The sequence below is a fragment of the Contarinia nasturtii genome, unplaced genomic scaffold, assembly GCF_009176525.2.
Source record: "Contarinia nasturtii isolate CC-2019 unplaced genomic scaffold, AAFC_CNas_1.1 Cnas_scaffold_810, whole genome shotgun sequence".
Lineage (NCBI taxonomy): Eukaryota > Metazoa > Arthropoda > Insecta > Diptera > Cecidomyiidae > Contarinia > Contarinia nasturtii.
Window position 1 is genome coordinate 3283145 of NW_022198157.1, and position 27999 is coordinate 3311143.

The 27999-nt window shown below is 34.5% G+C and overlaps 3 protein-coding genes across 5 annotated transcripts; 1 reads left to right on the forward strand and 2 right to left on the reverse strand.

The window, feature by feature from the left end:
- Positions 1 to 54: 54 nt before the first annotated feature.
- LOC116342174 (synapsin) lies at positions 55 to 27999 on the reverse strand. Its single transcript, XM_031769673.1, has 16 exons — positions 27583 to 27999; positions 23739 to 23916; positions 23570 to 23643; positions 22697 to 22699; positions 22209 to 22369; positions 21932 to 22090; positions 21661 to 21818; positions 21520 to 21591; positions 21254 to 21397; positions 20931 to 21035; positions 4262 to 4494; positions 4027 to 4075; positions 3913 to 3960; positions 2191 to 2358; positions 1838 to 2129; positions 55 to 1764 (listed from the first exon to the last, which is right to left on the reverse strand). Exons 5-16 carry the CDS (start codon positions 22264 to 22266, stop codon positions 1631 to 1633), a joined length of 1620 nt encoding a protein of 539 aa, XP_031625533.1. The 5' UTR covers positions 22267 to 22369; positions 22697 to 22699; positions 23570 to 23643; positions 23739 to 23916; positions 27583 to 27999; the 3' UTR covers positions 55 to 1630.
- LOC116342215 (cell wall protein RBR3-like) lies at positions 446 to 1366 on the reverse strand. Its single transcript, XM_031769735.1, has one exon. It carries the CDS (start codon positions 1364 to 1366, stop codon positions 446 to 448), a length of 921 nt encoding a protein of 306 aa, XP_031625595.1.
- Positions 7484 to 21263, forward strand: LOC116342176 (tissue inhibitor of metalloproteinase). 3 transcript variants are annotated; one of them, XM_031769677.1, is made up of 6 exons: positions 7484 to 7805; positions 7869 to 8082; positions 18674 to 18849; positions 19337 to 19422; positions 19526 to 19747; positions 19819 to 21263. In XM_031769677.1, exons 3-6 carry the CDS (start codon positions 18717 to 18719, stop codon positions 20032 to 20034), a joined length of 657 nt encoding a protein of 218 aa, XP_031625537.1. In that variant the 5' UTR covers positions 7484 to 7805; positions 7869 to 8082; positions 18674 to 18716; the 3' UTR covers positions 20035 to 21263. The 3 variants fall into 3 exon arrangements, with proteins under 3 accessions (XP_031625537.1, XP_031625536.1, XP_031625538.1); XM_031769676.1 differs by having other exon boundaries at positions 7484 to 8082; XM_031769678.1 differs by having other exon boundaries at positions 7484 to 8082; positions 18680 to 18849.

The following is a 27999-nucleotide window of genomic DNA, read 5'->3' on the forward strand; positions in this document are numbered from 1 at the left end:
TATTAATAATTTTGTGAGTGTTTTTTTGGTTGGTTATCAAATATGTTGAAATTTCTTTTCTTTTTTTGATCTAGCATACGATTAATAATAATATCATAATTTTGTTTATTATATATATTATTCCTTGTTCAATGTCCTAATAAATAATTTTGTTGAAGTTGGTTAGTCGTGTAAATGGTTTTAGTCATTTTAATTAAAATAAAATCAAACAAAATAAGCACTGAAATGTTCTATGAAACCAAGAAACTTCAGAGGCTACATATTTCTATATTATTCTATAATTCGAAATAAATATTTATATTAAATGAAATACATCAATAGCAAAACGAAATGCATAATATTTCGAAGCTAATAATATTCATCAAAAATGTGTATTTGAACCCAAAAAAGACATACTCTTCTTAAAAATAAAATTATATATTCATTTTAAACTGTTTCAAAATGCTTATTTCAAATCGTAGTCATCGTCATCGTCATCGTTGAAGATTTTACTGCCGCTAATGTATGTTGATGAAAAACTGGTGGCAGTTTCGGGGATAGTCGATGATGCTGTTGTTGATGCTGTTGTTGTTTTAACCGGTGAATCAAAATCTTGGAATGCAGCGTTATTAATCCCTTCATAAATGCGATACGATGTATTGACCCGTGGATCGTTTGCAAAATCACCGTTTGTATCCGAAGATACGCTCAAACTGCGATTGAACGATGACATACTTCGATTTGATTCATAAATTGATTTTGATGCATCAACTGTGCTTGAATTATTGCTGCCAAATTGTGATCGCCTTGATGGTGGGTCCAGAGTATCGCTTGAACCAAAAATGATCTCCGAATCGGACATCGAACCGGTCGAGTATTTGGATGTTTCAAAGGCATATTTGGCAGCATTTGCGCGTTGACTGGATGAAACAGTTTTCGATGTGATTGTGTCTGCCGGCTTTTTTCTCGAATAGTCATCACTTGCGGTGACACTGTAATCGGCTTTTGTCAAATCACTTCCAGTGGCATATGATATGGTAGTACTACCAAGTGCTGAAGTTGTACTTTTTACATCACTGTCACTTGAGTATAAACTGGAGCTCGTTGTTGGCGCTCCGTATCGGCTAGTCGACTGAATTGTTGTTGTTGTCGCTGTAGCTCCTTGATATTTATCGTACCGATTTTTCGTTAGATCATCCAATGTCGAACCGCTTGCGCTGCTCGTGTATGACGATGTCACCGAAGAGGTGGATTCAAATGTCGCTGTTGTAGATGGTGTCACATTTGATGCCGTCTTATTTTTATCAAATGGATTTATACGTTCCGATGGGTTTAACGTATTTGTTTGGAATTTGCTGTAGCTTGCGCTAACCTGTGTTGGCCCCATCGAGGCGCTTAAAACGTTGGAAGAACCTGAAGATGCATTTGTATTTGTATCGATCGTTGTACTATCCAAATTAGAAGTAAAATCACTTTTAACCAAATTATTGCTATTTGGAATGGTTGCGGTTTTATTTATTTGATCATATTTAAAAACACTGCTTGATGTGGTTGATGTGACTGATGAGGGTGTTTGATTCTGTGACTGAGCTGATACTGATGTCAACGAACCAGTATCGCTAGTCCTTCCACGTTTTTTGCCAGCTAATTCCTACATGTCGCCAAATATTCCAGCGAAAGTTTTACGCAAATTTTTCATCGTATCCTCGGCATCTTCGACCACCGATGTTTGACTGGTCGGTGCTGCACGTGACGATGTCTTTGAACCGGTTGATGTTTGCGAAGCTGAAATGATTTTTAATGTAACATTTTGATTTAAAAGCAATTGTATTTTTGTTTTGTTAAATTCTTCTTTTACCTGCCGAATCACGACGACCAACACTTGCCAAAGTTGGAGCACGTTCAGTGGGCTCTGGTGGTAAGTCAGAAGAGACACTGCTCAAGCTGCCGTGACGACCAATTGATCCTGGTCCGGGTGTTGAACGCTCCGGAATTGGTGGTGGTGCACCCGAAATTGACGAGCCTCGTGAATAGCTTGCAGTCGGCGGAACGGCCGGTGCATTCTCTTCAGATGGGCTACCACGCGACGATGATGATACAGATGGACGCTGCGACATTTTTTGACCACCCAATGGTGGGCGACAGACATTCTAAAGAAATTACATTTTAGCTTCTTCAATCAATTGTGTCAATTTCATTTTTTTTACAAACCTGCATGCGTGTCACGACGATATCGGCAATGTGGCGACGATCATCTTCTTGTGTATCTCCCATGAGTGTCAATGTACTATCACAAGCCGATACAATGTACTCTTTTCCATCTTTTGCAACGACAATCGATAAACCGCACACTTCCATTCCGTCAAACAACTCAGAAACCTGTAGAACAATTCATTTCACACAAAATTATTTTCTTTTTTTTTATTTTTTTATTATCCGAATGATTTGAAAGTTGTACAATAAAACTTCATTAACTACACAATGTAAATAAAATAAGTGATCAATTATGTGACTTTGCTGGAATGAATGAATACGATCTGGTGCAATACAATAAAATTATCTGACGTTGGAATAAAAATGTCGAAACTATTTGTTCCGGGATTGTTTATTATATGAATTGTGTGCCGTTGCTTGTAGTTTCTAAAAATTGTTCAACAACATTTATGCAAATAATTTGGTTGAAATGTATGGCAGTCGCGAGATGCAACGTCGGACTTAATTAAATTGCAAATTTATAATGCACACTCGGTCTTAAATTGATGAACAAATATTATAAATAAATATCACTTAAAGGTCAACATTTCCCACTCATTTCTGTCATATTAATTGATTAATTTATCATCGAATCGATCACAATTTAACACAAAATAAATTAATTATAGAATCAATTGTTCAGAACCTAAGTCAAGTTCGTTTTAATAATTTACAAGGTGTTCGAAATTCCCGGTAAAATATCAACAAGAGAGAGAGAGAGAGAGAGAGAGAACTGCGTCAGAGTAAAACGCATTTGTAAAGTGACATCATTTGTTGATCGAACATAGCGCATCTAATTTACATTTTATTGCTATGGATACTAAAAAGTGTCAAAGTAATAAAATCATGAAATCCATTCACTTTGTGAACATTATCCACAAATCAATTTCTTCCATTCGCTTTTTTTATCTTTTTCTCTTTTTCGATTTTGTTTTTCTTATTTCTTCAATCTATTCTCTATCTCTCAGAGAAAAATCCAATATCCAATGCATTCGCATCATTGAAATGCATCAGACATTCGTTTTGAAAAATTATTCTGCAGACAATTGAATTTGATGACATCATCAAAAGTGTCCGTAGTACGGACTCCGTACACATCATAATATATTTTTTTTCCATCTCGTCTTTTGCCGTATCGTATTGAGTAATAAGTAAATGGTAATAACCATTGAAATTGCATTTACACGTAATACATTTGATATACATACAAAACGACTCAATCGAAGCGCCTCTCACAAAACCAAATTTGGAATTTCTGTTTGCATTTTACACGGCATGACAGCAAAACATGATAATGTAATTTCTTGCTAATCGATCCCGTCACATTTGTTGTATGTCACAAGCGCGGCATGCTTATCGACTACGTCACCAACATGTACAAGTGAGTAAGTTTTACTAATTTGTCGATTAACGCGAAATGACATCATTCGATTCAGCATGCGTTTGTTAAATTAATGTCGGTAAGTGCGCATGCGTTCCATCGAAAGAATTCGAGAAATATGCGTACGCCATTTAGCGTAGCGTGAATATTTTGTGCTGTAAACAATGAATTCCTTGGCACACCGATGCCGAACAAAGCGTATGAAGAAAGAAATGACGACGATCAGTGTTTTGAATTGGTGTTTAAAATATTCATGAATACATTGCGTGCACAGCATTCGTGTTTGGATGTATACTTACGTCGTTAATCCAGCTCTTGTATTTTTCGGTCATTGCAATTTGTTCCAGCTGTAAATACAAACGAAATATGAATATAAATGAAAATTCAGCAAAATATTCAAACCGAAACCATACCATTGCCGATCCTTGATTGGTTTTCCAATTGCCTGAAATCGACTTGCGCCTGCAATGAAGAAATCAATTAAGTTGGTATGAAAAATAAAAAATAAAACCAATTGTAACGGTTGAAAAGTCAATAAATGTGAAATGAAGCCCTTAATGTGATTGATATATTCTCACATTTACTCCTCAATTCATAATGTGAAACGTGTTGATTTTATTTGTTGAAGCGTGTTTTTTAATGACTTACATGAATGATTTGTAGTTGTTGCCAATTTTCTGAACGTGCACATCAAATTTAGCGTCGATAAATGGTTCCAATGTACAGTAGCATTGAGTGTCTGCAAGTCCAGAACCACTTAGCAAACCAGCTGCATCCTGCAATGAGCTCGCATTTTCAATTTTTGCCGTGGCTGTCCCGCCATGACAGTGACCAGCTTTCAATACATACGGATACTTTTGCTGCGAAAATTGTTGCGAAAACTGTTGTAAAAAATATCGGAACGGAAGAGAGAGAGAGAAAATGAGAACCAAATTACCATTTTATTGGATTTCTTTAAATCGTTTTATGTTTTTAGCACACATATATATATTTTTACTCGTTTTGGCATTGATGAACCATTCATATATAATTAGATTGAGTTGATGTTTTTCACGAGCTAACAAAATAAGCGTAAACATGATTACTTAAAAACACCATACACACCATTGATTTATAACTATTTTTAACTTTAACGTATATTTTCGATCGGGTGGTCGAATGTCGAAACAACAGAGAACAAAAAAAAAAAATAGAAGAGATGAAGAACAAATTGCAAATGAACCTGATTCATGCGGACATAAATCACAGAAATTGCATATTTCGTGTGAGAACGAGAATGAATGCGCAATTTGTGTGTCGAATTTTGTGCATGCATTTTACGAGATAGATAAAGAGAGGGAGAGAGAGGTATAAGACACTTTGCTACATTTCCATAGCTTACAAATTTGCATTCAAAACATACATTCTCGTCGACTGGCATATCAAATGGCTTACTCATCGGTCGGAAGGATTTGTTTTCCCATTTTCCGAATTTCCGACGAACAATTCCAATTAAAAACACTTATTAATGGCATTGAAAATTCTCTAAATATTTAAAAATGGTTTAATGATGTTATTTTGAATGATTTTCACGGAAGTTCGACTATGTTGAATAATTTACATTCATATAAGTTTTCGGAATCATCAGCATTTGCCTTGAACGAGATTACTCATTGCCAGACGATTTGCTGTATTTTTTTAGCGGCAAAATAATTAACACGTCGCACGTGTCTGTGACCGCGTGATGAATCAGCTGAAGAATTTAATGGATTCATCGAAGAATAAGACGCTTAAAATTCGTTTAAACATAGCAGAATGATCTAGCGCAACGCAAATATTCGAAATGTGTGGAATTATATAAGTTGAACATTTTTCAAACTTCTCTCGAACCATAAACATTTCTAAAAAAAATCCTCATAAATGCGATGACTTTATTCTAAAAAATGTTGTACTTACGTCATGCATATCATACTAAAAACCACTCGTCCATGTACATGGTATTTGTTTTTCATTAAACAATATGCTTGTCATTAAACCAAAACCACATACATGGGTTGAACAAACAATGCAAGTTTATCCATATGACGTGAACAAAAACGCACTTTAACAACAATAAAGAAAATATATCTTATAACTGTATGGATGCATAAAATTGCGACTAATATGACACCGGTGAAGTTGTATATGGCCAAACAATGGGCAATTATTTCATTGTGTAACACTTAACGAAGGTTCCGTGCCAAAAACGGATAAAATCCCATTTGCAATGGTGTATGCATTATTTTGCAAGTAAATTGAGTGCGCACCGTAGCGAGAAAATGAGAGAAAGACTGCATCAATTGCGTCCCATTATTATCAGCAGTCGTTTGTAATGCAAAGATTTATAGACATACGGCAATTTATTGGTTTTCGATATGCAAAATAAATCCATGCGATGCATTTTGCAAATGAGACAGTGCCACCAAAAAAGAGACAAACACACTCACTGTCTAAAGGCACTTAAAATATTCGAAGTCTCTCAATATATGGAGTTGGCATCATTAAATTCTGACGTTTGGGGATTTTGTTTTTGTCTTAACACCACCGCTTTTCTTTTCATCTTCTCGAATAAATGAGTTGAAGAGAAAATCGATATTATAATTTTGTCTGATTGCGAAACCCGTCGTAGAAAATTGTTTTTCTATTAATAACGCGGCCACGGTTCTACGAAACATCATAAACAATTTTTTTGCGTGAAATATGAACGTTTTGAAAAATACCGAAAAATAAAAAAAATATGAAAACAAGAACGGAAATTTGTACGTCTGCCAAAAGTGTTCGCGAATGAGAAATGGTCGAGATGAGAGCTCACAATAAATTGGAATAAATGGAAAGATTTACGAAACAAAAGAAATGTGTCGTTGATTGATACGGAATATCACCTTTTAACCATTTCGTGTTCACTTTCGGATGCACACACACACACACACATTAAATTGACAAAAATCACGAGCCAACTGAATACGAAACCTCATTTTAAAATTGGTTTCTAGAAGCGACGATACTGAGTGTATGCATTCGATTTGTACGATTGTTGTACACAATTCACTCCTACACAACCCACTCACAAAATAATAATCACATCAAATCCAAGAATTAAGTAATAAAATTGAATAAGCTAAGCCATAGTACGACCGATAACAACAAAAATGTCGCTAAATAAAATGAGTTTAAAAAAATCACTATCGAATTTGGAGTAATATGGCTCACTTTCTGGTGTGAGAAAAAAGAAAACCGAAAGAAAACGCGAGAATTTCATCACACAAATCAAAGTAATTAAACTTTATTTATATCCATTTGCATATCAGCATATCAGCGCACACTTGGTGGTGATAATAAATTGATTAATCCGTCACGCCGCTATTCATCATGTCAAACGATGGTGTTCCAAAAGCGGTCAAAGCTAACACCACAAATCAATTTGCAGTGCACGTTCGATGACAACGTGATTTTAACGTAAATGCGACGAAAAAAAACCTCAACACGCATAAACAAAACAAAAAAAGGGGGAGACGCTTTGAATTATGAATGATCACATCGCTCATTCAAGTAGTAAAAATAAAAATGACTCGAGCAAAACAGAAACGAGGAAGATAGTAAGAAGAACCTTTTTCTCTCTTCACAGGGAGAGAGAGAATGAGATCAATTTGAGTACGATGAGAACATCGAATGAGTTTAGTACATGCATGCGTTCTCTATCTTTCAGTTCTCTTTTGCCTCTCCGGACTTTGAAAAGAAACGAAGAACGGCACACACACGCGGAACGAGAGTCAGCAATCACACATACGCTCCTGAGACGTTAACGTTTGCGCGTAAAAGCCTTTTCATATAAAACTTAAAATCACCGCAACAAGCAGCTAGTTCGTTTTAAGACAGCACAGCGATCGTTACAAACGCCACGAGCGTAACCACTTTGATTTTCGAAGAGAAAATACATTTTGATTTATTAAAACGTAAATGAAAAAGAATTAAATCGTTTCGTGAATTGAATAATGCAGTGAAATCAATAATTTTTTTTAAGTTTTGAAGTGAAAACACGATTCAATTAAAGTAATTGACATTGCCAATAGAGCTGATAAAGTGAAAACGAGCAACATCAAAATTGCTGACTTTGAGTGTAAAAAAGTGTTTGATTTCTACAATTTTTGTGACGAACAGTGTCCATTTCTTCTGTGTAAGCCTTGTTTACATGTTTTCCATTAACAAGAATTAATTGCGGAAATATTGAATTAAACAGAATTTCATGTGCTGACTCTTTCTCAATATCGATTCATACAATCAAGTATAAAGTGCCAACAATCACATAAACTACAGTTACTGAACCAAGTCAATTGTGTAACGGATTTACATTTAAACACCATACATCAGATAAAATTAGATGAAAAACGACGAAACACCGAAAACAACAAGTGTCTTTGTGTAACGAATACAAGAGAGTAGAGCACAAAATCGTAAGTAATTTACACAATTAACAAGCTTATTCAAACAATTAAGAGAAAAAAACTCATGTACTATTTGGGATGTGCATGTTTATCAATCAATAAACACTCTCTTAACTGTATCTTGTTGCTCGAATTCAATCATTTAACGCCGCACACAATGTTAAATCATTGATGCGGGATTGCATTATTTTTGGTATATTAAATTATATTATTTATCTCCGTCGAACATTTACTTGCTATTTATATCTATCGTTTCTGTCGTTTTTTCAAAAAATACGCTTTGCCTTGCAGCTGAGAATTGAGAAGAAAATAAGCGCGTACACTTTGTACAAATGATCTTAAATGACCCCCATTAAAACGGCATTTCTCAAATACTCTCAAGATTTATTTACATTTATGAAACGGAATTATAATAACGAACAAGATACTCTGAACCTTTTAAGAATTTATTGGCATTTGTTTTTATTATAGCTACTGGCTGGAAGTGATTCGATCTGTGCAAGGCAAACCTAATTTGCATTTATTGAATGAACAAAAAAAAGTAACATTCATTTTCGAGAGAGAGATTGCTGTCATTGTTCAGCTGTGGCATGACAGAGACAGAGAGCTGATGGCGATGAAAAACTAGAATAGATTCATATAATTTGATATGCAAAACTTGATTCAAAATTTCCATCTAAATGAACAATTCAATGCAATTATTGCACACGAAATAACTATGGCCTATTCTAATAGAATTGATTCCGTTTGTATGCAACGAAAATAAATTTTCGTGTAGCACTTTGCAAAATTAATCACAATTCAATATAAATTGAATACCAAAAAATCAGCTCGCAAACACCGAACGAAGCTTTAAAAACATGCTGAATATGGCATAATGCAAATGCAATATTCGCCTTTGGTTCCCACTCAAAAGGTGCATGATTAAATCCAATAAACGAATTCATATGTAATTTTAACTGTCACATTCAGTTGTGAATTTATCACGGTTTGCCTGCAAATGCTGAGCAATGCGTAAATTTCGTTTAATTTTTGTGTTTTGTTCATTGAAATTTGTGTCTGTATCGTGACTGTATCGCCATAAGCCGTTCGAAATATTTGTGTAAACACGTCAGCATTAGATTACTTTTTGATAATATCAAACCGATGTAAAGCATACATTTATATTAATCTGACTTCATTTAGGCTAGTTTTTGCACAGAGATTTATCAACTTGTCATGTGTATGTATGTGTGTGTAATGAACCTGACAAAAAACTGCACAAATTAAATGAAAATTGATGTGAAAAAAACTGCAAGCGAATAATTAAATTACAAAACTTGTGCTTCGACACAAAAGAAAACACAAACAGCATGAAAAAAAAGAATGCAGGTCAAACATGCTGACAATCGAGTAAGAAAAAAAGTTGTTTCTAAGTTAAGTTCGGCGTGTTTTGGATATTTTTCATTTTTAGATTGTTCCAACTTCGTTTTTCTTTCGCGTGTGCTTCGATTCAAAAGATAAACAAGACGAAAATTTCATGGCTCAACAAATTCAAAGTAAATTATAGATTCACCAAGTGTGACTGCAATAGTTCACGTAATTTTGCACATCGTGGGTATCAAAAATTGAAATCTGGTACAGTGTCTGTAGACGCAGGCATTTTTATGAGTGACGTTGACATGGCGTGATAAGAATTTTTGAAAAGTCACCTCATTTCCATTTCAACATCGTTTTTTTCTTGCTTCTCTTCTCACACATTTCGGATTTTTTCACACATTCCAACATTCTGAGTGGAAATGCCAACACATATAATGGCATTCACAAATCCATCTCGGTGTTGTTGATTGATCGAATTGTATCCTTTTCATTTGCTTCCACATTAACAAAAATGAACTCATTTACCTTTCTCTCGACCTAGAAATTATCATGGTTTATTGTTAAAGTCACAACACCATTCGCTCCTTTTAGTTTATCTTACATGAACAATCTATTTAAAATGTTACGTGACAAAACGTAAGTAAAACAAAATCATTGGGTGACGATGACGACGTTTTGGGTTTCGTTGATGGCAAGAAATGCTGAAAATCACAAAAACCTCTACGGTTATTGTTATTGGATGCTCTTATTTTGTGTTGGATGTTTGTTTTGTGGCCCGGGTGCCTTTCTAGTCTAGGTAAGTGCACGCATTTATGCTTTGTCGTTCATCGATGTTTGTTTACTGTTTCGACGACGACACAATTATATATATAGATCCGAATCGAATTCGTAAAAAAGGTCATAACAAATATTCAAACTGAAATGAAGAAAGTCGTGGGAATTTTGTGATTTACATACACCATTGTGGGTTTCACTTTATGACATTTGATATGCGAGTTTTTGTCTGTTGCTTTGTTATTGTTTTGCTTTTTGAATGCGCCTTTATGCATTTGGAGAAATTTATGAATCCCAAGATTCTTCATATCACTATCAGCGCATTTCTTTATTATTATTCTTTTCTTTCTTCAGTTTGTTTCTGTGCGCCAGCACATTATATTTTCTTACCGAACCGAATCATTGAAATCAGACCAAATTTTATCGTACATTCAAACGAATATATTTGTGTTGGCTCATTTTTTTACGGTTCCACTGTTATTTCCGTATTACACACAATCACAAAATGCTCAACTGCAAGTAACATACTAACTCTGAATGGCAGTTGATTTTTATTCTGTTTTGCGGTCGGGTATTTACTGATTGGTGACCCAGTTATGTGCATAAAATGCAATAAATTTTTTTTATTGCAAGTACTTGATAGTCTTATAACTTGGCACACAGCGGCAAACATGTACAGACTTTAATTAAAACAATGACTGGAATGAAACCATAGAAATGTACATACGAGCGCACTAAGAAAACACCGAAATACACTAAATGTCGACCGTCGTTTTTTCGCTCTTTATCTCTCTCTCTCACTTGTCCTCTGTCGTCAGAAAATAAATTTTTCCTCGTCCGTCGCAACTGAGATGCTGCATAAAGTTCTAAGTGCACTCAATCTCGTGTTTGTGTCATGTGCGCACGCTTGACTGGTTGCACTTGATGTTGTGCATTACAAAGTGGTACGAAAGTGAGTTAAATCTCTTGTTTTAAAGTCGATCTATTAGCTGGTTTCATTTCACAGACGGCAGTTATTATTAATATTACTTTTTGATTTACGCTTTTCTACCACTTTACACACGGATCCTATTTAATTTATCACAATTGTAAAATTTCGCCGTAAACTATATTACAAAGTACTCATATACTCAAAGCACAAACGTAAAATATATTCTTCGTTCTGTAATTCATCCGTATCGTCGTTCACTTTGTCATTTTCTTCAAAAGTCAGCCACACTTCTATTCCATTTTCTAAGTAATTCCGACTCAAGTGCATGAAATAACTCTTTTTTACAGTATAAATAGAGCAATTCTTATCTATTTCAATTAGATGGTGTTTGTTTTTGATGCTGACATCATTTTGTTGTGTAAAATCTTTAAAACGTGTTTTTAATCTGAGCATTTGCCAGTGCTTTGAAATAAGGATTCCATTGAATTTCATTAAACTGAGCTTATTCCGATGATACACAGATGCCGAACGGACTAAGCCAAAGTAAACTAATTTTCTCATATTTTAACATCATTTATAAAAGTGGCATATTGCAACTACTTGAATAATAATAAAACTTACAATTTAGTGTGTGTATCATTCTATAATTACAAAATTACGCCATGGGAGAAAATAAAAGTGCTGTTATCTGTTCAATGGTTTGTTTTTCTCATTTTGTGTACACATACACAGAAAATGACAGCTCGGTTGATGAAATATTTGGGAACCGTTTTTTTTTTCTGTTGAGCACGACTGGCAAAAATCCATTTTTTCTAATGTTGCGGTAGATATATTAGCATTTATGTGCCTTGCAAATTGAGAGTGTGTAAATGTTTCACACCGGTTTTGTTATTTTCACCGTAGTTTCAGTGAGTATATATATTTACACTGTTGTAAAACTTCATTAATATCGCTGCAAAATGTCAGACGAAAGAAAATGTGTGCAGTATGGCGACTGTGTGCGATGCCAAAATGCGAATAAATTGCATATAAACTGTTGTAAATTATGGCATTCATTCGGTAAATGATATCTAAGTAGACGGTTTTGAATAGTTGCGATGAGCGAATACATATAAAACATGATATCATTTCTCGGTCTGTGATTGCATACACGAGACAATCAAGCATTGCGGTATGCAATTCGAGGTGGCTGCTGCAATGCTGCGATTCGATCACATTTCTCAAGTTGCGTTCGGCTTACCAGTTTTCACATCATTTTACTTTCTAACTTTGTTTCCCCTCCCGTCTGGCGCTCTCATCATTGCGAAAGGGCGTCCAACCAATTTTTGTTACATTTTATGAAAACCACATTTTTCTCGCGTACATTTTAAGCCCAATATATAAAACAAATATTGATGTCGAAATGTGGACAGTTAAATCGTAAAAAGCCATTACAATTTTGGCTGCCACAATTTTGAAAATAGTTTTACACGAGTCTCGTGAGAGATCGAAATACAATTCTCGGCGCTCTAGCCACACTGTATTTAGTATTATCGTGAAAACAATGTCAGCAGCTGGCAAACATGTCATTTTGGTTTCGATGCCATACATTTCGCAATTGATTCATTTCACTTAGCTCGAAAATGGGGATATGCTCGAATGCTTTTGACCCAATGTCAATATAGAAACTATTTTTACAACACTGATTTACCCAGCATTAAGCCCGAACACCAAATTTACGAGAAAATGAAATTTTACGAACTTCAACTTATTTTCGAATTTATTTCGCGGAAAACAAAATATATGCCGAACACTTTAAAAGCAAAACACAGTCGAAATGTGGTAAATATTTCAAAAAAATATTACCGAAATATAGTGGCAAAAATATGAGAAGAATGAAGCCATGATAAAAAAAAATCATATAGTTATTGAATGTGCGCATCTAGAATAGAAACGGCACCGGTGCAAAAGATCGATATTGTGATTGCCGGCAGCGAAAAACGTGATTTTTTGATGTAAAATCTTGATATGTGTTATTTTTTTTTTGTTTTGTGGTGAAACAAAAAAAATGTGCGCGCTGACTTCGAAAAGGCGAATGAACTTGAATCGCGAATACGTTCCGTTTCATTGAAATAGATAAAGAATGAGCGCAAAATGACGGGCTTCACCATATATTTTTCTTTTTTCATTCGATAGAGGTAACAACCGGCCATTGAATTTCGTTTTATATCGTATAAATCATTTGTTTTGTTGCGCCACAAGCCAAGCAATTTGATCAGTCGAACCTAGTGGAAATCTATCAGCATCCCGCCGCCTTTACCGCCAAACAAAACAATATATCGTTTAACATCGTCGTTGAATATCGAAGTCGATTATTTCAAGAAGAAACAATGAAACAAAAGGTATACATTAAATACATTGTGCAATGCACCATACGATGTATGCTACGAGTGTGTGTGAGTGCGCGCCAGCGCGTGGTTTGTGCATCGAGCACATCGTCGAGCAAATCGTTCACGACTGTTGATTAACAACTCAATTACTTATTGACATCATGTTACAACTCATTTTCAAAATTGTATACTGTCATGAAAGCCGAGAGAGAGAGAGAGAGAGAGAGAGAGAGAGAGAAAATTGTAATCAAAATGTGCTTCTATTTTCTGAGGTTGAAATGTCAAGAGATTTACTTTTACCTCGACACGAGCAATTGTTTCTTTTTTGTGTGTCTCACACATTTGTGATAAGAGTTTTACTCGTGCCAAGACAAGTGGTGCTTGGATATCAGGCCTTGAGAATATTGGACTAAATGAATTTCTCAATCGACGAACGAAATTGATTCATCGATTCGACTACGATTCAATAATTATACCATACAACTTAGTTGAGTTTATCTAGAACCAATGAGAAAGAGTTGCGAAACAATTCAATAATTTCAACGCAAGCGGCAATAAACAACGTCATACACATCGATTCGTTTCGATTAAGAGAGTAAGAAAAAAAATTGGTCTGCAATTTCTATAACTCATCCAAACATTACTCACATATTTCAAAACGAAATCATAAACAATAATTTAACAAAAAAATGTGTACCGTGTTTTTTGCACAAAATGTGCGATTAATAATTGTCGACAAACCCTTGGGCTTAAACATTGATTATGAGATATAGCACGTGTAATCATCGCAGCAGCGCGTCCGGTCTTTTTTTTTGTGTGTGCAAAGGTCTATAACTAACTGAAAATGTAAACAATTCGCATCATTTGCAATTGAAAATTCAAATGAACTGGATCTTGTTTGCCTTTTACATGATAGCCTAGAGTATGATTAGTTTCATTTCTCTGTAAACGAATAAGTAGAGATAGTTGTATTCTGTGTGGCCAGGCACAGAACGACGAAACCAGCATGAATAATCGTGCGAGAAAAAAAAAAGTCTTGTTATCTCTAGCACCGTTTCTGCCATATGCTCTTATCGATTGAAATGTACACACTCGCTCAAACATGAATTTAATATCCATGGAATTGTATTAGCTACAACAACAAAAAACTTGTCTCAAATCCACTTCATCTTCTCTTACTTTGTTCGAGTCTAATGAGCATATTTTCCGAGCTTGCGATTGAATATTTCTCTGAATTATAATTTGTCAAGATCATTTTATGCGTCTTATTAGCGTGCACTTAAATTGTGAGCATAGCTACTTAGCTCAAGCTCAAGCTCATATGTGTATGTGTGTGTGTGCAATGATCCGGTCATTTTCACGGTAGAAACGGAGAAATGAAAGAGATTGTCTGTGTTAAAGTGGATTAAAAATGCATCAAAATATATGTGAAATGGCTGTAAAAACAGATGCTAATGCGAAAATTACTTTCCTTAATCAATTATGATCGGATATATGTGAGTTGATGTAGTAAGTAAAATGTCTGTATTCAAATAAATAATTGAATGCGTATGAGCTCCTAATTGGCACTGAACATGTACTAAAACTGTTCATTATAACGATGATTTTTGCCCGTATGGGCAGAACTGTACACGAACAACAGATACCGTATAATCATCACAAAATAAGCTGTATACACCATACAAAAATGCATACAGTTTGTTTATCGCATCAGCGAATGAAATCGATGCCAGAGTGAATTAATATTTTTCGGTGAGTAAGTATCACAAAGCGCATTTGATGAAAGAGAAAGATATTTTTTTTGATTATTTATTCAATGAAAGTAGAACAAAGTCTCCGTCTGCCCTTCGGGTCAATTGAATTTATTGAATAAATATTTAATTATGCAGAGAGTTTGATGTAACGCGATAAAACCGAAACAAATGGAATTTAATGAATTCAATTCTTTGCAGGAAGACTCTTTAAATTTTCAATAGATTTTCGAACATAATGCATAAATTCACAATGAATGGGTCAATATAATGCGACTATAAAACGAAGACTTACCAATATTCACCGACTAAATATCATGCATAACGATCAGTTACTACAGCAAGCAATTTCATGTCATCCACATGGTTTTTATTCAAATTATTTTTATTATGCTCGAATAGATATTTTCATCTACCACTGATTTCAGTGGGTTTTTTTTTTAAGTATCCTGGATGTGTTTGTTATAAACACAAACTTACTGTGGTATTATTGAACAATTGATGGTTTGTAAGTTACCCTGCAGCTGTATCACTACGTGCAATCAATTTTGATACTAAAAATAAATATTTATCGATGTCAACGCATCATATTCGATGGGAAATCGATTGAAATGCGAATTGAAATAACAGCAAACACACATTTCGATGAGCAAATGTTGCTGCTTGCAAATGCAACTTTCCCGAATGACTCACGGCACCAGCACAATCTCATCACACCAATATAAAATACATATCAAGTTATGTAATGTATTTATTTTGATTCACGTTATAAACCCCATTCTATAAAACGCAGCAGTCTTGTCGCCGTTTGCGTTTCGAGCTCTTTTTTGTTTTGTTTTATTCAGATAAGATAACACTTTTTTATCGATTTTTTCGGAACGTCAGTGGAATTTTAAATGAAAACACAATATTGTCTTCATTCCGACACATATAGTGCGATGATTGTATAGTGTATACACAATTTATAAGAAAACAACAAAAAAAACCTCTACGGAATCACGAATGAGGCAAATTGTAAAAATAGAGCGCAATTCAAGATTCGTAAGCACAACGAAGCGAATGGTAATTTTTCATTTAAAATTTTCATTTAATTAAAATACGAGCGCACCAGAGTAGCCGCTATTGTATATACCGATGTGTTGTTGTCATGAGAGAAAATGCATTTCAATGATGCTATTCAGAGCACACAGGAATTCTGAATGAAAAATTGCCGACTGCTTATTAAAATTCAAAGTATTTTGTCGGCAAGTCGTTTATCCGTTGGCAACAATAACCATTAATGTAATATTTACGGGTTTTAAGATAAAAAAATGCTTCTTTTGTCATTGCGACAATGTGAACGGAACCATCGATGCTCTCTTTTCTTAAAGTTTTCTCCGATGTTTTTGCCATTTGGAAAATGGAAATTTTTTCTGTTGTTTATTTTTCCACATCCGATCGATTCACTCTCATTATTTTAGACAAAACATACGAGTCATTTCTTGATTCAGTTCCCATGGTTTGTCATTATTATGCTGAATTTGATGTGGTTAAGGAAATGAAGGCTGCAAGAAAAAAAATTGAAATTCCAATCAACATTTGCTCGATGTTCACGTACATTCGGTCGGTTTGTTTGCATTCAATTGAAGTTTATTATTGTTTACATCAGCAGAATCGGTGAGAAAAACAAGCAAAACCGTTAAATAGGAATAACAAGTCGAAGAGATAGAAATGCACAGTCTTAGACCGGGCGCTGAAACGCGCAAAGTAAATACCGAAAATGTACAAACTATACATACAACTGAGGCGCGCTTACTGTTGAAGCAAAAATTCATAGCAAGGTTAAGGTCGATTTTCATTTATATTCTCATTGCTTCAGTTGCTACTTTTTTTTCGCTCCCACCGATTAACATAAACACACTCACAGTTGGAATTGCTCTTTTTTTGCATCAACATTTAGCCGTGTAATGTGTAATAAAACCACACTACATCACAGAAAAGCGGCTAGGTATAATGTTTGCGATTGCATGCAAAAGTTTTCACAAAATTTACATTCAAAATACACCATAAACTAAAGACAGTCAAATAAATTGCGAAGAACAGAAACAGAAGATGGTCCGGATGAGTTACACTATCTTTTCGTAATAATGCCGCAATATATCTCCATTGTACATGACGCTTAACAGGTACCTTTGTATTTCGAATATATCAAACGCAATGAATGATGCAACCCATTGGGGAAATCATATTAATAATTTTAAAACTTGGTTGGTTGGCTGGCTGACTCGGTGCTGTCAGATTGCATTTCGAGATTACCAGTCGAAACCAAAAAACTTTTCTAGTTCTAGTTTTTCCGACTTGTGTGCTTTATTGTCCGTTCGTTTATGAGCGCACTAGCGTTTCTATTGCACGCGCTGAAGTTTAAACAGCCATAAATTCACCGGTGTGTAAACAATTCTCTCTCCCGACGCAACGCAAAGATAAAAACGTGGCAAGTAAAATTTGTGATTTTTCATTGGCCAACGGCATTGTGGCGGCTACACACACAATAAATTACGTATTTATACTCGTAACGAGTTGTGGGAAATTTACTTTGTGCGATTTTTATACTAAAGTATCCACAAAATTGAAGGCGGACGTCAAATTGCTTTGAACTCTTTCCAAAGAAAACACCAGACAAAATTATTCATTTGCCAGATCGTTATAGAGTCTGAAGGAGATAAAATTTTGTTTGGACGCTGACGCGGTGATTCATACCACAGACACCACCATTTTTATTATATCAAATATTACCTTTATTTCCTGGAACAATTCCATATGAATTTTAAAAAATTACACTATTTTATTGGGGAAATTCAACTGTGTGTAGAGTGTACATAAATTCATAAACAGCTATTCAAATCGCTTATTCGTGGAAAGTAAATTTAACATATTGATTTTGTCTGGGTTTTGGCATTGTTACATTTTTTTTTTGTTTTCGATGCGAAACATTCCATTTAAAATCCAGTTCAAAATCGTTTATATGTTGAAGGTTCATTAACACGCGTTTTTTTGAATATTTTTTTTTTATCGGCAAAACCTGAATTGGTCAAACCAATTAATCGATTTGGCTAATAAGTTAAAGTATCAAAAGCAATTGCCGATAACTGCTCAGTATCGACCATCGAAATACATCAAAAACAAAACAGTACAATGTAGGAAGTTGACCATCTGTGACTAATGATTGGATTCGAGTAGTTGTGTTGTTTTTTAAGAGAATCCAGCTCCAAATCGAAATGTAATTGAATGAGTAATTGAAGTTGTTTCGTAAAATTCGTATTTAATACGATCGTAATCAATGTCAGAGTCACTACATACATGTTAATTATTTTCTCCTTCTCACCCGCTTTCTCATTCGTTACACTTTAATTTCCAATGCTTTTTTTCTTTCATTTCAGTTACAGTGTAAAGAAGAGTACTTGAGCCGCAAAAACGAAGAAAATGATGATGAGACAATTGGCCGGAGTGACGGTGTTGGCAACAATTGCCATAATGCTGATGCAGATCCAGTCGTCAACAGCTTGTATGTGTATGCCAAAACATTCACAATCATGGTACTGCGATTCAGATTACGGTAAGTTTTTTTCTTCATTCATGTATCGATGAAGCATGCATTGAAAACGCTCGGGCCCACAATGTTATTTTGATATCGATTTGTGTTGTGAAACGACGTCTTTCACTGTACACAATGCATTACATTCACAGTCGAATGCATTAAAAGAGCAAAACTTAATTTTCATATCATCGATGTTTTTTTTTTTGTGTGTGTCTCGCATAAATTTCGCATGCATTTACCCAAATTGATGATTGTTCGCATCTGGTGTGAAGGTTTTTCGTCTGCGTTACATGTTAAGTGTTCAGTTTTACACATTAACTGGAATTTATTATGTACATAAAAGAAACTGTGGAAAAATTGCATTTCGATGAACGGCGAGAATGTTATATGTATTAATAAAACGTAAAGTCAGTCGACGAATCGGTTCATGGTTCATCGTATAAAATCACATTGATTTCAATCAGAACATATTTTCACGAACATTTCTCTCCATTTCTTTTCACAGTAATATTGGCGAGAGTGTTGCGAAAGTCAAATCAAAAGATCAACTTTCATGATGTTTACAAAATTGAAGTGAAGAAGGCATACAAGGTGAGAGACATCAAATATACAATATTTTTGCATGTATTTTGCATGTGTAAAATTGAATCGAGTAACTTTTCAAAAACATTGCAATATGTATTTATCTAACTAGAAATCGCCACAAACCGACAGTTTCCTACGTGAAGGACGCATACTAACGCCCGGAATCGACTCGTTGTGCGGTGGTTTGAATTTGAAAGTTGGCAAACTCTATTTGATTGCTGGCAATTCACAGATGATCAACATATGTAACTATGTTAAAGAGTATTCCCAAATGACAATTGTCGAGCGAAGAGGTTTCGCCGGCGGCTACAAAAAAGGATGTGTATGTGAAGTAAGTTACATCTGACATGGTACATTTTGTAAATTGCATTCAAACTTTTCTGTTCACATGGTTTTTCGCAGATCAAACCGATGTTCCAAATGGAAGGATTCCATCAATCGATTGGTGCATGTAATTGGCGACCATTTACAAAATGTGAAACTGACTATGGCGCTTGTGTACCAGCACGCGGTCATTATACACCAGAAGGAAAACCACTGAAATGTCATTGGCGACCCAGCCAACCATATAACACGTGCAAAGCACGATTAACAGAACGACGAGATCAACTTTTCTAAGCAAACAAACATCGACTCACACTCCAAGACAACCATTTCTCATTCAATTTATATATTTAACGCAATCTTTTCAATCAACCATGTTGTCTCGATGTTTTATCATAATTTAAATTGAAAGAAAAAAAACGATGAGAAACTGCATCAGCTATAACCAGGTTTTTGTGTAAAAGCAGATAAATTTAAATTTAGCACGTACTTAACACTCAATCGAATTCTCAATGAACTGACGTTTTCCGGTAAAATATATTTATGTAGAATGTAGCATTAGTATGAGTACAAAAATAATTAGAATGAAAATGTGAGTTAAAATTGGTTAGCCAACAAAACATTTGAATAGATAAATGAAGCAATTTGTTTCCTGCTTTTATTTTTTTTTTCGTTCGTTTTACTAGAAAAATGCATACACATGTGTTGGTTTACAGCTATTCAGATATGTTCACATGCGAAAAATTCGAAACTAAAAAAACGAGTCGTTTGTTTTCGTTTGAGTTGAAGTTTTAAATATCCTGTTTGAAAAGTTTCCCAATGGATGTTTCAAGTACCATAAATTTTGGAAAAAGAAAAATAACAGCTTGTCAACAATGTTTTCGTTCTGCTTTCAAGGGATTGATAAAATAAGATGCAACCTTGTTGTTATTTCGTAGAAAAATCGAGAAAAATAAATCCATCTAATTTCTGTTTGAGTGACTGGCGCCTCTTGAACGTATGCTATAACAATACACAACGATTTGAAATGCACTAACCAATCAGAGATTCAAGCTTCAATTCAATATTTCTATAAGACTCTTATGCGAGTTTCGAAACAATGTCAAAAGTCGAGTTCTTTTCTATTTTCAATTTCAAAAGTTAGTTTTTTTTTTAGTTAAATGTATACTAGAATAGGAAATTTGACTCACCAATTCGCGAGCATTGGGGAAAAATGTTTGTTCAATCAATGGAAAATTATCCTTTCCGAGACGACGTTGTAATTGTAACAAATGCGCAAACACCCATGGCTTGTCCTATGGAATAACAAGAGTCGAAATTCAATTATTTGTCTATTAACAGATTTGTATGTTTTTCAAAAATTATTTATCTTCATCATGCTCATTTGAGTTTTGTAACAAAATACAAAAAAAAACCAATCGGATTATTTATGAATAAGAGTAACTTGTTTTGAAAAAAAGAATATTAAGTTGATTTTATGGAATTCATATATAAATAAATACATCAAAATTACCTGAAATTGATAAACTGAGTTCAATGAGTTTATGCTTGGAACGCCGGAGAATTTAAGACCCAACAAGGTCGAACGATAATCGCGAGAACCATCACGTGGTGGCTGACGAATCAGTACGAAATCTGGTCGAAATGAACGCATCACCTGTCGAGTGCCAAAACAAATGGAATGGGCAGAGGTAAGCATAATAAATAACGAAAAATGGGTGTAAGTGAACAATTTTTCACATGAAATTATCGTATATAAAAATAAATGATCTGACTGACCTTGGTGCCACCGCGAAACACTGACATCGATACCATCGTTCCATTCTCCGAACTTGAAACTAGTCCAATTTCCTAGAAAATTTATTTTGACACTTTTAACCATGGATGTTTTTCTTAAATGAAAAAAATCAAGTATTTTACCTTGAATTCAGCTTGTTCGACTCGAATATCATAGTCGCCATGCAATCGCTTTCCTCGGAAATACTTGGACCAATCAGTGTTCTGATCATCGAGCACAAGCAAAGTAAAGCAACGATCTTTGTTGAACGCTGGTCGCGTTGCACTCTGAACAGCAGCACCTAAAAATGTACATGAAACTCTCGTTGACACAGGTAATTTTGCTTGTCGAAAAATGTAGAAATAAGGCGTTTCCCATCGATTACAATCTAATGAATTAAATTGAGTTAATTACCGATAATTGATGCGCCTTGATCTCGGGCAGCCCCAGTTAAGCTCTGAACGCGTTGCAATAAGCTTTCACGTGATTTTGCCGGGCTTGCCGGAGCGCTAGTCCCACGTGCCGGTCCTTTACCAAAACTCAACGAAAGATCCGGTGCATTTCCAGCTTGAGCTAAAATGATTAATATTATTTTCGTGAATAATCAATTTTTCAAATGGCGAACACATCTCTATTTTTTCGTCTCACTCATCGTCGACCGTCGAGTATATTAAATAAAAATGAAACAAACCACGTGTCGGAGCTGGCGGTGGTGGGATATTGGGTGGGCCACCGCTTGGATTCGGCATCGGTTGTTGTTGAAGAGGAGGCGCCGCACGTCCAGTACCAGTACCTGTTGGATCGTTTGGGTCTACGTCATCGCATTCGGAAGACAAATCTCCCGAACTAAATCTAAAAGCAACAATTTATTTATATTAGCACGTGATCCATTAATCACAACTCGCAACAGAATTGGAGAGAGAGAAGCAAATTCTACATAGAACAATCTAAAACTATATACATATGTCATAAAATATTATTATTATCAAAGAGTATTATTCAGAACAAAAACGAAACGAATTTTATCTAATAAATCTAAAATAAATCAAACTGAAATAAAAAAAATGCAAGATTCAAAAGTCCAATAAATACAAAGGAAATACGTGGAAAAATTTTCATACGAAAACTAAAGAGTTTTTTTTTGTTTGTTTGTAATCAGGAAAAAAATGTCGTAATTACTGTCTGTGTCAAAGGAATTATGTGAGTTGTTGTTGTGGCAACATATTGAAGGGTTGGTGCAGTTTTTTTTGTATTTTTGTGCGCAATTTGCATATTATATGTTTCAATCGACAAGGATTTTGTATATTTTTTTGTATTAGCACAGAGCAGAGACAATTTTGATATGCGAGACGGTCAAAAGAAAGAAAGAAAATTAGAAAAAAGTATATTAATAAACGGTAATAAAATTTGTTTCTGTTATGTAAATGGTGTTCAAAAAAATTTCTTTCCCGAGATTGAGAAGTGATGTTTGTTTGTGTGTGTGTGTATTGTGTCGAGTGTTTTGATGAATGATTGTTTCAAAATGATGGATTTACATTATTTATGGAGTGGCTGTTGAGTGTAAAATTATGAGTGCTCAATCCAATGGAAAATTGGATTCATGGAAATGAGAAACATATTTTTTGTCTGATGCACAAAAAAACACTGGGCAAAATGTTTCGTCATTACTTTTGTTACTGCTTCAAAGAAACTTGAAATATTCCATTGGACGGCGATGGTATTCACCATCAGTTCAATTACCATGTCTATTAAATTATCTAAATGTAAATAAAGGTAATCGTTTCATTCTTTTCCCCAGTTGCTCCATCCAATATTTCAAATGTCTTTGTGCGTAAAATTGTATGTTCTATACACCATTTTCTTTATGGATTCAAATGACGATATTATAAAATCAAATAAAGACATGGTGCAAATTTATTTTTTTGTTCCCAAAATTCGCCTCGGTATATCAAAATCAAAAATCATAATATAAATTAGATGAAAAAACAAAAAAAGGGAATAAATAATGCAAATTGAATAATTAATTGTGGTGTTATCAAACGAATAAATTACCTTCGTTTCAGGAAATTGACATTTGAGGTGAAGCTACTTTTGAAACTTGAGAAGTTCAGTGTGCCGCTTTTCTCCTGCAATTTTTTTGTTTTTTTCAAATTTCGTTTCATGATACATGGTAGTTCAATCAAAAAAGGAGTATGAAGTTAATTGAATTTGTGAGACTTACTTGCTGTTGCGGGGCGCAAATTCGCCCACAACCAGCGCTTGTAATTGTGCTAATATTGACCTACGTCACACAGAAAATCGAAAACAGCTTACCTTTCGTAGCTGTTTTCGATTGAATCTATTTTGTTTTTTATGGGTTGCTGCTATTCTTTGTTTTGTGAACGGATGGTTTTTGAGATCTGGTGGAAAAATGGAAGAAGCACAATATTTCAAATGAATAAATCTAATATTTTCATGCACCTGTGAACATTATGGACTGGTGTAGTGTATAAATGAATAAACCCCTTCGGCATTGTTTATCGCTTTTAACAACCGGATGCGAGCAAAAATAACGTAAGTGAGCGTTTTAATAAAAAAAATCCGGAAAAAAAGAGACAGGAAATTGTCATGAAACACAAGCATCATTGGTTCGATGCAAGGTCGTCCTAGCCCGTTTGTATACAATTTAAAGATAAACATAAACTATAAATAACAACACCCAAACCCTCGCAGTCCGATGAAGTAAACCCATTCCATATTGTGTACTAATAATAACTTCAACAACAACGGCAAATATATTAAATAGCTTGAACGGTTAAATCACATTTGGTTTTGTTGGAGGTAGGCGTGTGAAAATTACAAATCCAAATATAAAATAACTAATCCAATTCGACTGCATTAAAGGAATTCTTTTTGGACAAAAGAATTGCGACATATAGAGGAAAATTATTTTTTTTCGTCGAAATATTTTTGCAATTCATCGAAACGGCCGTCCCTTGCGCATTGTAGATAAGGCGACAAATAATTTCCGATCGATTCTACAAACTTCCATTTTTCAACAAATTCACGTACAAAAGCACGATTCGATGCCTTTTCTTATACACGTACTAAATACAACATTCAAGTAATCGTAAGCTCTGCAAACATTCGAACCGATGCATCAAAAGCGGTTTGGATGATGTGGGTGTGTAATTTGCTCTTATTACAGCACATTACTCAGAAGAATCACCCGAAGCATGCTTCCTACAAAATTACAAATTACTCGGTTACCTTTTTAGATTTACTCTTACAGGATGTAAAAACACTGCGTAAATTGATAAAGCTTGTGTCGCATTTAAGAAAATAACTCAAAGCTGATTGCAAAAGTTACCGCCAACATTTATCAATATGGAAGTCAACAATTAAAAAGCTCGACTCTGTTGTTTGTGTTTTTGGTATATTTTTAGAGACAATTTTCTACATATATATTATTCGGAAATTGAATCGAGATCCAAATACCGCCAATGGTATGTGAATCATTTTGTCAAAGAACAAAGACTGCGATGTGATGCGGTTTTTAATATGGCTTCCGCAGCTATTGTTTGAAAATTCGAAACACGATGGCATTTCTCGTTTTTGTATCCGTATTTCGGAGACACAGTGTCGACACAACAGAATTTTCCTTGGCATTTCACAATATTTCTCTATAACTATATTTTCTATACATACGTCAATATATGTATAGACAAAAAGATGTATACAGTAGAAATCGATTGTTTCATTATCAATTGTTATATGAAAACTGTGTTAAAATAAATGGAATTGACAACGGCCAATTATTATTTAAGTCAAGCGAAAAGTTTTTTGACGCCATTCGGACTGTTTTCGGGTATTGTTGTGTAAAACACAGTGATATATGGTTATTTTCTGATTCAATGCACTTTTGGTTAGTTTTAAAATGACTTTGAATAGTTCAATATGCTGAAAATTTACCATTTCATTGACTTTGGAAGCTGCTAATCGCAACTGTGAGCTCACTTTCTTTCATAAGATACTAAAAAATCAAACAGAAGAATTGAGCTCAAAAGCATTTCAACTTCAGGGCATGTTCACTGATTCTTTTGAGAAAACTATGAGAAAATGTTTATAATTCAAAGTTCCGAGCTGAAACTATATAAGACTAGAAAAAATGTAATGACTTCTCCCGCTGCATTTTTCTCATTTTGAAAGCGAAATAAAATGTTGAATGAAGCCATAAAATTAACGTTAATCGCTTCTTAAACTATTTGGCGTGTTTTTAGCCACGTGAAGCAATTTTTAGTGGGGCAAACTTTTGGATTGGCTGTGAACTGCGGCACAGATCGCATGGTTATACACCATCGCAATCGCTATAATCAATGGAATACACACGACGTGATATTCTTTTGTTCGCCCTTAAATCGTACGCCATTGGTGTATTGAGCAACGATTCGACAAATTCTTATCAAAAACGGTAAGACGTTACAAGTAAGTGGTTGTGCCGTTGGCCAAATAAAATCGATACCACACGAACAACTGTTCGCGTTTTTCGTACGTTGTCGTTCGTTGGGTGAATACACTACCTCGTCTTGTGTGCTTGACTCCAAAATCCAATTGAACGAATGTGCATTAAAAAAAAAGGACGACGAACGGAAAAAGCGAATGTGTGGCATGGAATGTGTTTTTCGAATGTGTAAATTGACGAAACACTATGTGTGTGCTACATTCAAATAAAATGCGATAACACAAAATGGAATGAGAAAGAGAATGGAAAAAATACGCTTAGAAAAAAACGTGTATCATTTGTATGTCACGATGGATAATCATGCTAGCAAAATGATGAATGAAAAAAAAAAAGATTGCGATTCTTGACAATGAATGCAAACTCATGCTCACTTGCGTTTTGAATCGCCTCAACAAAGAAACGAAAATATGCTCGCAATTTTCAAACATGACGAAGTTTATCATATTATATGCAAATTGTTGCATTTACGGTTTTAGTAAGGGTGTCGGGATTCTAATTAACTATGGCTTACGAAACATTTTATAAAATCAGTGAGTATACGGGACCCAGATTTACATTAATAATTTATAAATTTCAATTTGCAGTTGAGTTAATGACATTGATTGCGAATTATTAACCGTTATTAATAGGTATGCATATCAACCGACATTTATTTACTGAGAATTTTCCACAAAAGTTACTCTGGACACAAGATTTAATTGCTAAAACTGAACGTAAGAGTGGAAATGATATTTGGTTGGATGCATACATATGTTGTGGGTTTCTCTTTTTTCAATTTTCATGAAATTCCATTGTTCATAGCCACTAATTTGTGTGTCAATCAATATGAAGTACCGATTTCGGAGCAGGATTGCGGTTTTTACGTAACGCTATGTTTGGGTAGCATTGTATGTATAACACAATATATATATTTGTCCATCGAACTAGAATAATAGCTTGTCGAAAGCCAACGGTTTTTTACGACATGAGTGCAATTTATTACGGAGTAAATTGAACATTTTTATTACAATCGAATCAATTTTTTTTCGCGATGGGCGAGAGTAGATAGAGAAGGTGTTGAATTTCAATAAAGTGTCGTGTATGGATTTTGATATGAAGAGTTAGTGAGTGTTCATAAAATTTGCTCATTTTTACAAGCACCCTTGTTTCATTACGACGAAAGAATGCTATTGATTGATAAGTGTTTATTGGAAATTCTATACCCAAATAAATTCTATAGAAGTGAAATGCAGAAAAATGGTACTTTCTCCAGACAAAACAATTCTCAGAAAACAAACTACCAAAAGATATCTACTTTCTGCGAAAGAGAGAGGGAGAGAATTAAGATCAAAAATAACAAACATTGATATGACAAAATCCGTGAATCGTTCGGATCATTTAGGAGTTGTAATTTGTGCGTGACGCAAAGGTGCTATTTTTTTGTTACTTGAAAACATGAAACACAACACAATTGTTGGTTACACACTTTTTATGCTTGAAGAGAGCTTCTCTCTCGCTCTCTTTCTATCATTCATTTTCTGAATCATTTATTTTAACACCAAATCCCAACTGAGAAGAAACTTACTTTTTTTATCGTATCACAAAATCCGTCCGACTTCACGAAGCAACAATATACCAATTAGAATAAATTCTAATTTTTAAGCTTATCCGTTTAAAAGAACCAATAAGCTTGACTCTGAAATATTAATTACAAATGACAGTTTCGACGAGAGAAAAAACACACACACCAAATTATTGACAAAATTCGTTGATGACAGCTATAGAAAATTGGTACTGGTGCAAACTATAAACGAAAACTTTTCTTTTCTATTCACACGGAATGGGAGAATCTACTTTGTGGATTTGAACTGGGAAAAAGCACTATTGATTCCTCTCTGGCAAAAGTCGATTTTTCAACAGAAATGATGATGGCACAACAGAATTTACACAAAACACACGCAGCACAAACAGAATCAATGTTCGAACTGAAGAATTGCACACT